Source organism: Panthera leo, chromosome C1, assembly GCF_018350215.1.
Source record: "Panthera leo isolate Ple1 chromosome C1, P.leo_Ple1_pat1.1, whole genome shotgun sequence".
In the NCBI taxonomy this organism is placed as follows: Eukaryota; Metazoa; Chordata; class Mammalia; order Carnivora; family Felidae; genus Panthera; species Panthera leo.
The window spans coordinates 198,589,154-198,606,363 of NC_056686.1; the positions used below are offsets into that span (position 1 = coordinate 198,589,154).

At 37.6% G+C, this 17,210-nt stretch overlaps 1 protein-coding gene across 1 annotated transcript in view; it reads right to left on the reverse strand.

Annotated features, from left to right (window-relative positions):
- Nucleotides 1-17,210, reverse strand: part of ABCA12 (ATP binding cassette subfamily A member 12) — a 163,525-nt gene that overhangs the window by 109,337 nt on the left and 36,978 nt on the right. Inside the window, exon 3 of the mRNA XM_042948706.1 lies at nt 10,857-11,010. Within this exon, the coding sequence (XP_042804640.1) occupies nt 10,857-11,010 (154 nt within the window). The remainder of the gene's footprint in view (nt 1-10,856; nt 11,011-17,210) is intronic.

Genomic DNA, 17,210 nt, shown 5'->3' on the forward strand with positions numbered 1-17,210 from the left:
ACAGGAGTGGGGAGGTGGTCCCTTTCCTGTATGTGGCCTTGGTTTGCCTTTTTGTTGGGGTGAGAGATCAGGATATCATGTGGGCTTTGCTGTTCAACTGCCTGCAAATTCCTCCCAGTTTTATTTTGCATTTACAAAATGTGGTGTGATAGCATATGTCCATTGCCACTGCACAAAAAACTATTGTCTTGGGGCGCCTGGGTGGCTCAGTCGGTTAAGCGTCTGACTTCAGCTCAGGTCACGATCTCACGGTCCGTGAGTTCGAGCCCCGTGTCAGGCTCTGGGCTGATGGCTCAGAGCCTGGAGCCTGCTTCCGATTCTGTGTCTCCCTCTCTCTCTGCCCCTCCCCAGTTCATGCTCTGTCTCTCTCTGTCTCAAAAATAAATAAACGTTAAAAATTTTTTTTAAAAAAACTATTGTCTTTAAGCTCTTAAAATGGAAACCACAAGGGGCACTTAGCATCCAACTTTGGCTCAGGTCACGATCTCATGGTCTCTGGGTTCAAGCCCCACATGGGGCTCTGTGCTGACAGCTCAGAGCCTGGAGCCTGCTTCAGATTCTGTATCTCCCTCTCTCTCTGCCCACTGCCCACTCATACTCTGTCTCTGTCTCTCAAAAATAAATAAACATTAATTTTTTGCTAAATAGAAGAACAGATAGCTAAGGAAATTGTGTTATTTTTGTTTGTTTGTTTGTTTGTTTTTAATAGCTTAGCTTTCCCTCCATTGTTGCATACCTGTGTCTGTCCTTAAAAGAGAAAACACCCTACAAGCATCATAATGGCAATAAATTCATATCTTTCAGTGCTCACTCTAAACGTCCGTGGACTCAATGCTCCAATCAAAAGAAATAGGGTTACAGAATGGATAAGAAAACAAGATCCAGCTATATGCTGTTTACAAGTGACCCACTTTAGACCTAAAGACAGCTTCAGATTGAAAATAAGGGGATGGAGAACCATTTATCATGCCCATGCCATGCTAATGGGCAACAAAAGAAAGCTGGAGTAGTCATACTTGTATCAGACAATCTAGACTTTAAAATAAAGACTGTAACAAGAGATGCAGAAGGGCATTATATCATAATCAAGGGGCCTATCCACCAAGAAGACCTAACAATTGTAAACATTTATGTGCCAACTGTGGAAGCACCTAAATATATAACTCAATTAATCACAAACATAAACTTATCGATAGTAATACCATAAAAATAGGAGACTTCAACACCCCACTCACAGCAATGGACAGATCATCTAATCAAACAATCAATAAGGAAAACAATGGCTTTGAATGACACACTGGACCAGAAGGACTTAACAGATACATTCAGAACATTGCATCCTAAAGCAGCAGAATATACATTCTTCTCCAGTGCACATGGAACATTCTCCAGAATAGACCATATACTGGGACACAAATCAGGCCTAAGTAAGTACAAAAAGATCAAGATCATACAGTGCATATTTTCAAACCACAAAGTGATGAAACTCGAAACCAACCACAAGAAAAAATATGGAAAGGTAACAAATACTTAGAGACTGAAGAACATCCTATTAAAGAATGAATGGGTTAATCAAGATGTTAAAGAGGAAATTAAAAAGTATATGGAAGCCAATGAAAATGATAACACCACAACCCAAAACCCCTGGGATGCACCAAAGGCGGTCATAAGAGGAAAGTATATAGCAATGCAGGCCTTCCTAAAGAAAGAAGAAAGATGTCAGATACACAACCTAACCTTATGCCTTAAGGAGCTGGAAAAAGAACAGCAAATAAAACCAAAACCAGCAGAAGACAGGAAATAATAAAGATTAGAGCAGAAATGAATGTTATCAAAACCAAAAAAACAGTAGAACAGATCAATGAAACCAGAAGCTGGTTCTTTGAAAGAATTAACAAAATTGATAAACCACTAGCCAGTTTGATCAAAAACAAAAAGGAAAGGACCCAAATAAATAAAATCAAGAATGAAAGAGGAGAGATCACAACCAACATAGCAGAAATAAAAACAATAATAAGAGAATATTATGAGCAATTATATGCCAATAAAATGGGCAATCTGGAAGAAATGGACAAATTCCTAGAAACATATACACTACCAAAACTGAAACAGGAAGAAATAGAAAACCAGTAAGGAAATCGAATGAGTAATCAAAAATCTGCCAAAAAACAAGAGTCCAGGGCCAGATGGCTTTCCAGGGGAATTCTACCCAACATGTAAGGAAGATTAATACCCATTCTCTTGAAGCTGTTCCAAAAAATAGAAATGGAAGGAAAACTTCCAAACTCTATGAATCCACCATTACCTTGATTCCAAAACCAGACAGAGACCCCACTAAAAAGAACTATAGACCAATTTCCCTGATGGACATGGATGCAAAAATCCTCAACAAGATATTAGCCAACTGGATCCAACAATACATTAAAAAAATTATTCATCACGACCAAGTGGGATTTATTACCTGGGATGTAGGGCTGATTCAATATCTGCAAAACAATTAACATGATTCATCACATCAATAAAAGAAAGGACAAGAACCATAGGATCCTCTCAATAGATGCAGAGAAAGCATTTGACAAAATAGAGCATCCTCTCTTGATAAAAACCCTCAAGAAAGTAGGGATAGAAGGATCATACCTCAAGATCATAAAAGCCATATATGAATGACCCAACGCTAATATCATCCTCAATGGGGAAAAACTGAGAGCTTTCCCCCTAAGGTCAGGAACAAGACAGGGATGTCCACTCTTGCCACTGTTATTCAACATAGTATTGGAAGTCTTAGCCTCTGTGATCAGACAACACAAAGAAATAAAAGGCATCCAAATCGGCCAGGAGGAGGTCAAAGTTTCACTCTTTGCAGATGACATGATACCCTTTATGGAAAACCCAAAATATTCCACCAAAAAACTCCTAGAATTGATTCATGAATTCAGCAAAGTCGCAGGATATAAAATCAATGCACAGAAATCGGTTGCATTCCTATACACCAACAATGGAGCAACAGAAAGAGAAATCAAGGAATCGATCCCATTTACAGTTGCACCAAAACCCATAAAATACCTAGGAATAAATCTAACCAAAGAGGTGAAAAATCTATACACTGAAAAATATAGAAAGCTTATGAAAGAAATTGAAGAAGACACACACACACACACAAAAATGGAAAAAGATTCCATGCTCCTGGATAGGAAGAACAAATATTATTAAAATATCGATACTACCCAAAGCAATCTATATATTCAATGCAATCCCTATCAAAATAACACCAACATTCTTCACAGAGCTAGAAAAATAATCCTAAAATTTGTATGGAAGAAAAAAGATCCAGAATAGCCAAAGCAATCTTGAAAAAGAAAACCAAAGTGGGAGGCATCACAATCCCAGACTTCAAGCTATACTACAAAGCTGTAATCATCAAGACAGTATGGTGCTGGAACAGAAACAGACACTCAGATCAATGGAACAGAATAGAGAACCCAGAAATGGACCCACAAACATATGGCCAACTAATCTTTGACAAAGCAGGAAAGACTATCCGATGGAATAAAGACAGTCTCTTCAGCAAGTGGTGCTGGGGGAACTGGACAGCGACATGCAGAAGAATGAACCTGGGCCACTTTCTTACGCCATTCACAAAAGTAGACTCAAAATGGATGAAAGATCTCAATGTAAGACAGGAAGCCATCAAAATCCTCGAGGCAAAAACCTCTTTGATCTTGGGCACAGAAACTTCTTACTCAACACATCTCCAGAGGCAAGGGAAACAAACAAAAGCAAAAAAGGACCTCATCAAAATAAAAAGCTTCTGCACAGCGAAGGAAACAATCAGCAAAACTAAAAGACAACTGACAGAATGGGAAAAGATATTTGCAAATGACATATCAGATAAAGGGTTAGTATCCAATATCTACACAGAACTTATCAAACTCAACACCCAAAAAACAAAGAATCCAGTGAAGAAATGGGCAAAAGACATGAATAGACACTTCTCCAAAGAAGGCATCCAGATGGCCAACCGACACATGAAACAATGCTCAACATCACTCATCATCAGGGAAATACAAATCAAAACCACAATGAGATACCACCTGACACCTGTCAGAATGGCTCACATTAACAACTCAGGCAACAACAGATGTTGGCGAGGATGCGGAGAAAGAGGATCTCTTTTGCGTTGTTGGTGGCAATGCAAGCTAGTGCAGCCACCCCAGAAAACAGTATGGCGGTTCCTCAAAAAACTAAAAATAGAATCACCCTACGACCCAGCAATTGCACTACTAGGCATCTATCCACGGGATACAGGTGTGCTCTTTTGAAGGGACACATGCACCCCAATGTTTATAGCAGCACTATCAACAACAGCCAAATTATGGAAAGAGCCCAAATGTCCATCAATGGATGAATGGATAAAGAAAATGTGGTATATATATATATATATATATATATATATATATATATACACAACACACACACACATAATGGAGTATTACTTGGCAATCAAAAAGAATGAAATCTTGCCATTTGCAACTGTGGATGGAACTGGAGGGTATTATGCTAAGTGAAATTAGTCAGAGAAAGTAAAAAAATCATATGACTTCACTCATATGAGGACTTTAAGAGGCAAAACAGATGAACATACGGGAAGGGAAACAAAAATAATATAAAAACAGGGAGGGGGACAAAACAGAAGTATGGAGAATAAACTGAGGGTTACTGGAGTGGTTGTGGGATGGGGGATGGGCTAAATGGGTAAGGGGCACTAAGGAATCTACTCCTGAAATAATTGTTGCACTATATGCTAACTAATTTGGATGTAAATTAAAAAATAATAATAATTTAAAAAAGGACAAAAAAAAAAAAAAGAAAAAAGAGAAAACACTCAGGAATGGCATGGCAGACAACAATGTATAATCATGCACTGTACCTACCATATTCATTGATTAATTCACCAATATTTATTAAACTCCCACTAACATAATGGAATAGTCAAATAAAGACCTGGGATTATAATACACTAATAATATTAGCTAGGTAAGGACATGTACAGGGGACAGTAACACATGATAGGGGCTGTTAAAATGAGAGATATAATTTGTGTTTCTTATAGAGCAAGATCCTTGAATCACAACCTTAATATAAATACCTTGCTACCTTAAAATTTATCCTTCACCTTTCCACTAGACCAGTGGTTCTCAACTGGGGCCATTTTGGCCCCCCTCCCAGCAGATATTTGGCAATAATTAAAGACATAGTTTTTGGCTGTCACAACTAGAGGGCGTGGTGCTATGGTCATCTAGTGGGTAAAGGGTAGGGATGCTGCTGACCATCCTATAATGATAGCACAACAAAGAATTATCTGGCCCCAAGTAGGAATAGTTCTGACATTGAAAAACCCTCCAACAGGCTATTACAGATAAGTGAATTTATTCTGCGATGACTTATCCCCATTCCCACCCTCTACGATGAAGTCAGGAGACTTAAAAATCCTATTCAAGAACTCCAAAAGCTCTGAGGAAGCCTCAGAGAATCTATCTCATACTGGGTATCTCTGGGAAGAATATTAAAGCAAACGCAAAACTTAGAAGCCGCCTGAATCCAGCACACAGGCTCACCTGAGTCCAGAAAATCCAACTCTCTAAGTGGGGCAAGAAAGCCTGAATTAAATTTGCAAGTGGCCCATGGTATCAGTTAACCACCTTTTCTGGGACCCAGACATTTGTACGGTACCATGGAGATGGCTAAGGGATTCTCCTCCATGATGCTGATGAAGTAGATTCTACCTCAGTGGCATTTATAGGCCCCTGTTTTGGAATGGAATTCAATAAAAGAAATATCTCAGACTCAAAATGTTAAATTTAAGATACTGGAAGGGAAACTAGGCCCAGAGTAGATTTTACGTCTTCTCAGACATGTCTACCAACAGTTACATTTGTGAAATGCCACATTTATAGATATCATCATAATGGTAGAATTTATGCACTCATACTTGATGTCTATTTCCTGTGAGTGGGGAAGATTACCTGTGTAGGTGGTATCCATGTGCACCATGGTAAATTTTGTCTATAAAAAGAACTGCTTTCAGGGAAGCCACATATGGCAAGTCCTAGAAAGAAAATTCTGACATTCTTTTTTGCTTCCAAGGGTTAGTTAAACTTTTTATATTTTTTCCCTTTTGTCCCCAGAATGATCACACAGGTATATAGTGACACCTGGAAAGAAGATGTGAGATGTGCTCTAGGCCAATTCTGATCCCAGCTTCAGAAGACATTCATTATTGACTTTTAATTATAAATAAGGACACTGTATGGCAGTGAGGCCCCCCGCAGTGACTTGACACAGCTTTCCTTCCTGGCTACCCCCAAGCTGATGTCATTCACAGGAAAATCTTAATTTTTTTCACTGTTTTCTTCAATTTCATTCTAACGTTCATTCTTTCAGGGCTGTCCGTGCTGCAGATACAATCCCTACCTGCCCATGTTTAAAATGGACATCTTTTCTAGGCGGACCACTAAACCAATCCAACAATCTATACCAGTTAAGACGTTAAAATTTTTAAATGTCTTAATATGTTCCTCTGCCCTAGGATATTTTTATATGCTTAGGAGGGACTTTGGAGATACAATATATATCCGAACTAGTACCTATCCAGAAGCTGTTAAAGGCACTACGACAGGCAGATGAGGAAATGTCTTAGTGAGTAGATGTGTATAAGAAACATATAGAATATGAGGGAGATAACAGCACAGTATCTTCCAGGTGACACTACACAGATTATGTTCTACCTGGTCCTAGTCCTGAAACAAGTTGATTAATTTGGCAGCACTACAAGGGAAGTTACAAATTTTTCCATCACTATTTGCCTATTCTTCTAAGCTATGGAAGGGCCTCTATTTATTTCTCTCTTTCATTAAATTCTGGGATTCTTTCTCTATGGCCCAACTCAAACACAGCTTCCTCCAGTCTGGTATCCACCACTCTATCTGCCCTTAATGATCACACCCTTAAGGCCTCCGGAGAACCCTCCTGACATTGCCCTACCCAAACCTCTCTCTATTACAATCATATATATATCTCCAAGATATATTCCAATATATCTTCCTAGATCCATATTCCTCAGGCAAAAACAATGTCTTCAAGTACCTGTTGTAACTATTCCCCTTTTGTTGTCTCATGTTCTGGGCCCAGTGAGACCCAAACAAACGCTCATCACATTTACCATGTTATATGGTAATTTACCTATTTGCCTGTCTCGCTCTTTCTCTCACTTGATTGTAAGTTTGTGTAGAGCATAGGATGTGCCTTATTCACGTTCATATCTGCAGTGAATTGCATCATCTCCAGCATGTGGTACGTATTCAATACATTCTTACTCAATAAATTAATAATTTTGCCTGCATGGCAGCTAAGATATCCTCCCACTTTGCTTTCTGAGAAATAAAATTTTAACCCTTTATTTTAACATGAACAAATGATTCTAAAATGATTAAAACATAGCTATAAATTGCTCTGAAATTAATACAATGTGAAACCCATACATCTCACATCATCTGTACAGTCAAATGAGGACACATATCTGTTCTACTTCCACTTACCTTATATTCCCAATGATATCTTTAGGTCAATTTCTAAACACAACCATATTTTTTGGTACTAAACAAAAGCCTTGGCACTTTAAAATTATCCCTGAATAAGATACGATTAACTATGTTAAAAGTTCTGTAAAAGCCATTCAATAGGAGCAGAGGTATGAGTTGGAAACCACAAGTCATAGAAGCGTGTTGGCATGACAGAGATAGGGAGCAAATCCATAGAAGCAATTCTCCCACATGATTTTTAGGAATGCTGAATCACTTCTCCAGATAATGACCCTGTGAGCCCTGGAGGATGATCTTCACATTCACCAGCTGTGTGAGCAATGGCACAGACAGGGGCCCCCACTGTTCTGATATATTCTTAGAGGCAGTGCAGAGGGAGGAAGGACCACAAGGGTAAGTCCCATGATGTTGGATCATCTGTTATACAAATGAGCAGGGGAACCATAAATGTAATGTTTCTTTTTCCAGACAGCTACTTAGAGTTGATGCTGAGTATAGTATTGGATTTTTATTTTAAAGCACATCATCCTAAAGATAATGCCTAAAAAAGTATGAATTTAATAACAGAGGGCTGGTGCCAGTGCAAAAACCTCAAACTACCTGGCGACTGGCCAGCAAGCAGTGACTGCAGTGTGATCACTACTTTCAGAAGAGCATTCTATTCAAATAAACATGGCGGGTGTCTTTTGATGAGGCCAAAGATGGCATTTTCTTCCCTTCACTTACAAAACAGAAAAAGACTATTTTGTTCCCTTAATGATGTTATGCTGGTGAATCTTCCTTTACCAAAGGGAAGCAATTTAGTGGAACCGCTAACCCAGTAGCCATGCCCCCGTTTCACTGCACGGCTGTATAAACCATAAAAGTTAATAGCATGGTGGGAAATATCATTAATGCAATTTTATTATTGTACATAATTTTCTAAATTAAGTTCCAATTATGTGGTAGTTTAGAGAAAATACTGAATATACAGCAATATACAGTTTGAGCCAGACAAAGTACCTGGGGGCTAGAATAAAACAAAAAAAGCAGATATGTCCATCTGCCTAGAGAATCATCAACAAAGGATAAAATAAAGCTGGACTTTAATCCTAGTTCTAAAACCAACTCAGTGACTCATCTCAGGCAACTCTATGAGTGTGGCTCTATATGACATCACACAGAAAAATACTCTTTTTTAGGAAGGTATATTTATATAGTCTTAGATATTTTTCACAATTTCTCTCATTGTCACTTACTTCTTCATGAAAAAAAAAAAAAGGTATAAAGTTGATAGCCCCAGGAGAGCTGCAATTCATTTTGTAAATAAGGGACATTAATTTTTCCCATGTCCTCTCTAACCCTTGCTTCGTGAAATGTCTATCACAGGTACAACTCCTTCATGAAGATCAACCTGATTATCCCACCTGAAAGCTGTCTCTACTTTAAATATGGAGTGTCTTCCTTCAACATCTTTCTGGTACTTTTTATTGCACTCTCTCCCATTATAATGATGGGTTTAATATATTCCTTCCCCTATTAGAACATGGGCATGGATCATGCTTCATTAACCACTCACATGGGGGCACACAGACCATCTGTGAACTAGGTGAACAACCAAGATGCCATGCTTCCATCCTTCCTCTACTCTGTTTACCAAGAGGGCATAGGCTCTAGTTAGCTTTTGGTCTCCTCACAGAGATAAGGCAACTAGTGTTAGTTGAGGTATGCACTTGGAACACACTGGCTTCATACACAATATGTCATGTCATCTCCCTGCTTACCACTTTCCAATGGCTTCTCATTATACTAAAAAAAGATGCAAATCCCTTCCCTTTTTCTACATGTTCGATTCTGCATGTACATGTTTTCTGCATTTCTTTTCGACATATCCCCAACCCCTTGTATCATCTCTCACTATGTTTTACAAATATTAGCCAACTTTCTGTTCCTCTAAATGGTCAGGCTTATCTCCACCTGAGGATTCTTTGCTGTTTCTCTACCTGGAATACTCTCTTCATATGCTGTTGCTGGTCTCTTCCTGTCTTTGCTGGTCTCTACCCAAATGCCACCTGTTAGCAGAGGCCTTCTCTTGCCACCCTATTCACTTCCCACCTTTCAACTTCTAGCTTATAACCTGCTTTCTTTTCTTGCTAGCACAATTGTTATTATCATTAATTATGCTATTTATTTATTTATTTATTTGATTGCTCATTTTTTTGCTTGCTTTTCCATTAGGATGCAAGTAACATACAAGATTTGTCTGATTCATTCTGTATCACAGTGCCTAGAATGATGTCTAGCACACAGAAATTTCTCAGTCATTATTTCTTGAATAAATTAATAAATGAATGAACATCATAATATTTTAAGCATCAAGACTGATTAAATTATTGAAATAACAAAACCAATGTGAATTAGCAACTCAACAATTGTGTGTTCTGAGTCATTTCCTATGGCAATTCTTGATATATTTTATGCTAAACAGCTTGCAGTTGCTCTCTCTTAAAGTATTTCAGAACCAAATATCTCTGAGTAGGGATAAATATAATCTTTCTTTGAAAAACACTTCAAAATAATTTGTACCATAATTATCTCATGGTTGACCCAGATTACAACTTTGTTTTCAGTTCTACAGACAGGTGGGCTCCTGGAGTCTCTTTAGGTTTAGAATCCCAAGAGAGAATACTGGGATTATAAATAGTCATGTTGTAAATGGTCTAGATTTCTTACCTTTATTCTTCAGCTGCCTCTCACACCATAAAACAGGACACACATGAGCCTCAATTAAAGGGTTTTATTGAATTAAGGATGCTTTCAACTCTATTACTTTGATTTCTAGACTTTTAATTTCCTGCATTTGCATCTCCTGGTTTCTGTTGCATCTAGAAGTACCATATGGAGTAGTATAAATATGTCATTCTTCCAGGAGATAATGCCCCTAAATTGCCCTATATATGAAGCTTGTGATCAAATCTTAGGGCAATGTGTCACTGACAAATTGTCACTGACAAAACTTTGAGGGAAGTTAAGGAGGGCCTTGGCCACCCATCTTAGAAAGCAAAGTTTGGGTAACTCATCCAAAGTAGATTATGCTTACTCCCACATAAACAGGGTAATACAAGCGTGTACTCAACTTGTTTGTTCATATTTAGATCACCACATTTGCAGATATAGAAAATAAAGTCATATATATAACCCTGGTTGTCCTGGATATTTCATAAGGAGATAAGATCTGATCTTTCAAAACAACTGAACACACTTGGGAAGTGCCCCTACCTGTCTTTAAATAGTGCATCATTAATTCCTTTCCTACGAAGCAGATCTTGTGGCCCATATGGTGTGTCTTTGCATTTAGAGTCTGTGTCACAGAGTAGGGTTTGCAGGAACGGGAAGAAGCCAGTACTAGGAAGGTTTCGAGGTGCAAGGTAACCTGAAATTAAAAAATAAAACAAAGCAAAAAACAATAATTACATCACTATGGCATTTGCCTGGGAAGGGAAAGAAGTGTAGTAACTCTGTTTTGTGAAATTACCTTCTGGATTATGACTGTCTGGGTCTACTATGTATCCAAAAGTGTAAAAATACATGTTGCCTTACAAATTTATTTTACTGGGACTTATTCTAAGGAAATAGCTGGAAGAATGTCTGCTAGAGTATTTTAAAAATAGATCACAGTATATCCATATGATAAAACACAATGCAGCTAATAAAAAGTTTGTCAAATAATACAGAAAATGTTTGTATCTTGCCAATTAAAATGAGTAGATCAGAAAATAACATGGCCAGAATAGTTGTAACCTCGAAAAAATATATAATTATATGTATTCTTAAAAATATGGAGGGATTTCCCGGGTGGTATATTTCACATGATTTTTATTTATCTTCTTTTAACTATATAGTAACTATTTTTTCTCAACAGTGTACATATCTTCTTTTGTGATCAAAGTCATTATAAATGCAGCCAATCTTCCAGACACTAGCAAGTATTTTTGGTTTAGCATAACAGCTAATTTAATTATCCTATACACACAACATTTTTTCCTATTTAAAAATCCAATAATGGAATAAATAAATATCCCTAATATTAAGGTAACAGAAAACAAGAACTGTAAGAGTAAAGGGTTTTTGTAACCTTTAACATTTGCTTTATAAAATATGATGATAGCATACACATGTCAAGAAATAGGCAAACTGCAAACCACAAACCTTTCTGCAATTAGGTCTAATATCAAAACACTAGGTTGCTCTTTTGGGGGGAATATGGAGGCAATGAATTACCAAAAAAAGCAGGTTTCAAAACTATAAGAGTTATTCCAAACTGAAGACTAAAAAGCAAAACCTTAACTTCCTCATGAATCCATCAAAAACGGTGTCAGTACAAGTATGTTTTCATTAAACATAAAAAGAAAGAGGAAAGGCTACAAAAAACAGTATGAGCAACTGGGCTAAGTATGCATCAATATATTAGCAGAGAGAATAATAAATAGAAATTTGATCTAAGTAACTTAATACAGCTCTACATACAGAAAATTGGAAATAAAAGGGAATGGGTCATATGAAAGTTGGCCAGAAGTAAAGAGGGAAAAAAAAGAAGAGAGACTGGAAGATGTTGCTCTGTTGACTTTGAAGATGAAGAAGAAACCAAAAGCCAGGGAAAGCAGGTGACCTCTAGATGCTAGATAAGGCAAAGACACAAAGTCTCCTAGAGCCCCCAGAAGGAATGAAGCCCTGCCAACACCTTAATTTTTAACCCACTAAGACTAAATTTTAGACTTCTGATCTCCAGAACAATAAAATAATAAGTTGGTGGAGGTTTTTTAAAACTGAAGTATAGTTGACATACAATATTACATTAGGTTCAGGTATACAACATGGTGATTAAACATTTATATACACTATGAAATGATCACCATGGTAAGTCTAGTTAGCATCTGTCACCACACAAAGTTGTTGTATCATTGACTATATTCCCTATACTGCACTTTACATCCCCATGACTTATATATTTTATAACTGGAAGTTAGCACCTCTTAATCCCCTTCTCCTATTTTGCCCATCTCCCAACCCCACCTCAAATAAGTTGGTGGTGTGTTTAAGCCATTAAGTTTGTGGTGATTCTTTACAGCAGCCGTAGGAAACTAATCCATGAAATAACACTGGTATGAATTAAAGTTTTGGAAATTCAGAAGAAATTGGAGAGAACTTAAATCCACCAGAGTATTCACCACTACCTTCTAAGCAGCATCTCTTTCTGACACCGGAAAGACCTGTGTCTCTCCTAACATTAAACCCAAGTGAATCTGGAGTGAACCTTCAATGCTTTCATTGTAGCACAATTCCCCGAATGAGCTAGAGAGTAGCAGTCAAACTGCCTGTTAACTTTTCACATCACCCCTCTACATCAAAATTCTACCACAGTGGACACGTAGAGCAAGACCTTGGAAAAGCTGCAGTGAAACTTCACCATTAACAGCGATCAACCCTGTTACACAGATCCCAACGGCAGCCACTCTCTCCGGGTGTGGGTCTGCAAATGGTTTTATTACTATCTGATCTCAAACACGTGCAGTGGATCCTTTGAATGGAAAGCAGATGGCAGGGCAACAGGAGCAGATGACTGCTTCGCTGTATGCCATTTATCAAGGTGATGGTGTGGCTGAGCTGGACAGTGCTGGAAACGATAGTTCGTGAGAAGCCAGATCACGACAGGAAGAGAAGGAAAAAATAGGAAAGGACATCATGGGAAGAAGATCTGAAAAGAGGTGGCACATGACGTCCAGTTTTAGTTTCTCTGGCATTGATCATAACCTTCAAATATTAGAGGAATTTGGAAGCATTTAAACCCACAACATTCCTCACTGTGATTACTATAGATATACTTTATAGAAAAATTCATCCCAGAGGTTCTTTAAAAACTTTTTAAAGGCCCCCACGTGTCCAAAGTGCAGTTTGATCATGCTTCACACAGACTTTTTGATAACATATTTAACCTGTTATAATGGGTTCATGCAAATCAGGAATTGGTTTAAGTGTATACACATTTTAGTTAACACAGTGCCATGCGCAGAATGGACTGCCTGTATTATTTATTTTGCCATTACCTTTTAACTCGGAACCATACCCTCATTAAGATAAGGAAGGGTCTACTGCAACAACTGATTTACTTAAGCATCCACTTATTCACCATAATAAGGTAGGCATGTGACATACATTTATGTCATTTATCCTTCTTTGACATCCATTATATAGTTTCTCATACACATCAACGTCTCACATAATCTGGAGATCCTCTAAAACTAACAAGTCATAATTAAATACAATTAAAATTGAATATTTTTCTTGTGGGTAAAAATGGATTTTTTTCCTGTCTCCTGACCATTTCGGTTACGTGTGTGCAAGGAGGTAACCATGCAGGGCAAAGGTGGAATGAACCAGCACACGTTTTAAAGAGCTGCTAATTCTAAATTGAACTCAATTCTATTCTGAAGGTGTCTCTGGCACTTTCAGGTTCCAAAATTATGTTTCTCTTTATATCTGTAAATGCCAGGATGCAGGAAAAAGAGAAACATTTCTCTATCCCTCACAGAACTTTTGTGCAGCAAACACGGAGCATGAAAAATTAGGGCTAATAACTGGCTACTCACATTCACAGCCAGCGTATAGATTTAAGGACACAAGTAGAGGAAGGTTATAACTATGCAAACCACAGCACCACTTGTAAGTCAATAAATAAATAAGTAAGTAAGTAAGTAAGTAAGTAAGTAAGTAAGTAAAACAGATCTAAGGGTTTGGGGATGGAGGGCTTAGGCAGGATAAATTCCTTGGTATCATGAGCCCCAAAGGTCTCACACTTAGGACAACATTTATGACTATCTCCAGGAGAAAACCTATCAATGAACTTGCAATTCTATGGAGAAATTGGAGCCAGAAGACTCCGGCATAGTCTGGGAGTGAGGTTGGTGAGTGGTCAACAAGATCTCAATTCACTTATAGTTTCGTTTCTCAGGGGCTCCATGCAGAGGCAGTGAGGTGGGGAGAGGTTATTCTCATAAAATGGATGCAGTCAACATTATCAACACAGTCCAATAATAATATTGACAGATCCCAATGTTATTTCAGGGAGTTGAATCAGACCAAACTACAAAACATTTTTAGGAACAAACCACCAAATAGCTAAGTTTTAACTAAATCAGATTCAGTTTTTGTTGTTTTAAGAATAAAACTGGCATTTTAAAAAGATCCAGTTCAAGATCCACTTAAGAAAAAAAAAAAAAAAGAGGGGCTCCTGGGTGGCTCAGTCAATTAAGCATCCGACTTTGGCTCAGGTCATGATCTTGCAGTTCACCAGTTTGAGTGTGCTGACAGCTCAGAGTCTAGAGCCTGCTTCGGAATCTCCCTCTCTCTCTGCCCCTCCCCTGTTCACTCTCCCTCTCTCTCTTAAAAATAAATAAACATTAAAAATTTTTTTAATAAAAAATAAAAACTAAAAGAATTTTTAAAAATTGTGATATCAACCCATACATCTATGTTTATCTAAAAAGGGGATCAAGTTTGGTTTTCCCTTCCTTTCTTCACAAAATTCCTTATTCAGAACAACATTAGTGTGATATAAGGTAACGATTCGAGCAGTGGTTCTCAAAGTGCAGTTCCTGGACCAACATCAGCATCACCTGGAAACTTACTAGAAATAAAAACTTGAGATCTCACCTTAGATCTACTTAATCAGAAACTCTGGGGATAAGGTTCAGCGATCCTTCTTTTAACATGCCCTCTAGGTAATTCTGATGCACAACACTACAGTGTGCCAACAGTATAGACTACAAACTTTTCCAGAAGGGTCAGATAGTGAATATTTTTAGCTGTAAGACATAACTGTCTCCATCACAATTACTAAACTCTTGTCATTGTAGACTAGAAGCAGCCATAGACAGTGTGTACATTAATGAGCCTGATTGTATTCCAATAAAGTTTTACTTTAAAAAAAAAAAAAAAAAAGAGGCAACAGACTGGATTTGGCCCACAGGCTCTAGTTTGCTGACCCCTGGGGGATGACAGCTTACACTTGTCCTTCTCCCTCTCCTGCCTTGCTCACTTCTTATTTTCACATCTTCCCCATCCTTCTTTTTCTCTTCCTTCATCTCATCTAATTTACTTAATATCCCTCAGTATCCCCTTTCCTCCATTTCTTAATCTTTTGTTCTTTCCTTCCCACTGACCACCCCGTCTTTGGACTCAATTTCCAACTCTTCTCTCTTTTTCTCCAGCTACTCCCTTCACCTACTGCTGTGTCTCTTTACTGACTGGTACAGCCAAGAATGCCCATTTCCCTCAATACCTTCCCTTACTTCTTCCCCCCGCCCCTTTTTTTTTTTTTTTACCTCCACAGAAGGGTTTTCACCCACTTCCATTATAAATTCAGGACCATACTGCTTGTTGGCTCTATCCACAGAAGTGCTGTTTTCTATTTATTGTATAAGTTAAGAAAGAAATGTCACAGTCTTTTCAATAATGAAGCTACTTCCATTTGACATCATTAGGCTTAGGAAGCATTCTGTAGGCTACCTTGGTGACATTTGTAAATATTATAATAATGGTAGATATTGGAGAACTTCCACTGTGCTTCTTTGTGTTTTCCTCAAGCAGGTCAGAACCCAACCTAGATGGTATTTTGTGTTTCCAGGTGAAAGGAATTTGGTCTTTACCCCCCGTAAAGAGATGAATGATGAATCTTGGAAGGAAATTCTGACTTTTTAAAATATGAAGTTATTCATTTGGGGTGTTCTATTTTTCTTAACTTTTTACATACAGGGTCACATTAGCAGAATACTTATTAGGCTTTTTGACCAATTAAATGATAAGTCTCCTCAAGAAACACCACAACAAGAAATTCTCATCATGATAAGAATACCAAATGAGACAAGTGTATCTAGATACAACACCTATAAACAATCAAATAACCAGGTAAGAATAAAGAAAACATGGGAAAGGAAAGGAATCTCAGAAGTATGTTTGTAATAATTAAAGTAAACCTTTTTATTCTTCCTGTAGTTTTTCAGCAAATTTGTTCTCAGTAGCATTTTAAAAGATGTAATTAAAATTATAAATGACATAAACCTGGCTTTTTAAATTATTTTATGACATTAAGTCAAGGATGCATAGCACTGTCCTTGTACTTTATGCATTTTCCATTTGGGGCAAGAGCTGTTCCCTGAGGGGAGATGTCTTGTTCCCTCAACCATCATCAGGTAAACTCAAATACACTGCCTCTTCCTGATTCTAGTCTCTCTGAATAGGGATTTTTTTTTTTTTTAAACCTTTGTGGCCCAGAGAGACCTTAGCCTAGGATTAAATACTTATATGACTTTGAATCTTCAGGTAGAGTCACTAGCTCAATAAAATTGCACTTTTTGAGAGACTAGATAAAGAATAAGCTACTTGAAAGAAAGAAAAATCCTTACATAGTTATAGCACAAAGCTTGACACGGTGCAAGCAATTATTAACTATATGAATGAATGAATAAATGAAAGAATGAGTGAATTCCTGAAGGTCACAGGAAAACTGCATGATTGAGGACTTTAACATAATATACATTTATCTTTATTATTTAAGGGCAAAATTTCAAATTTTAT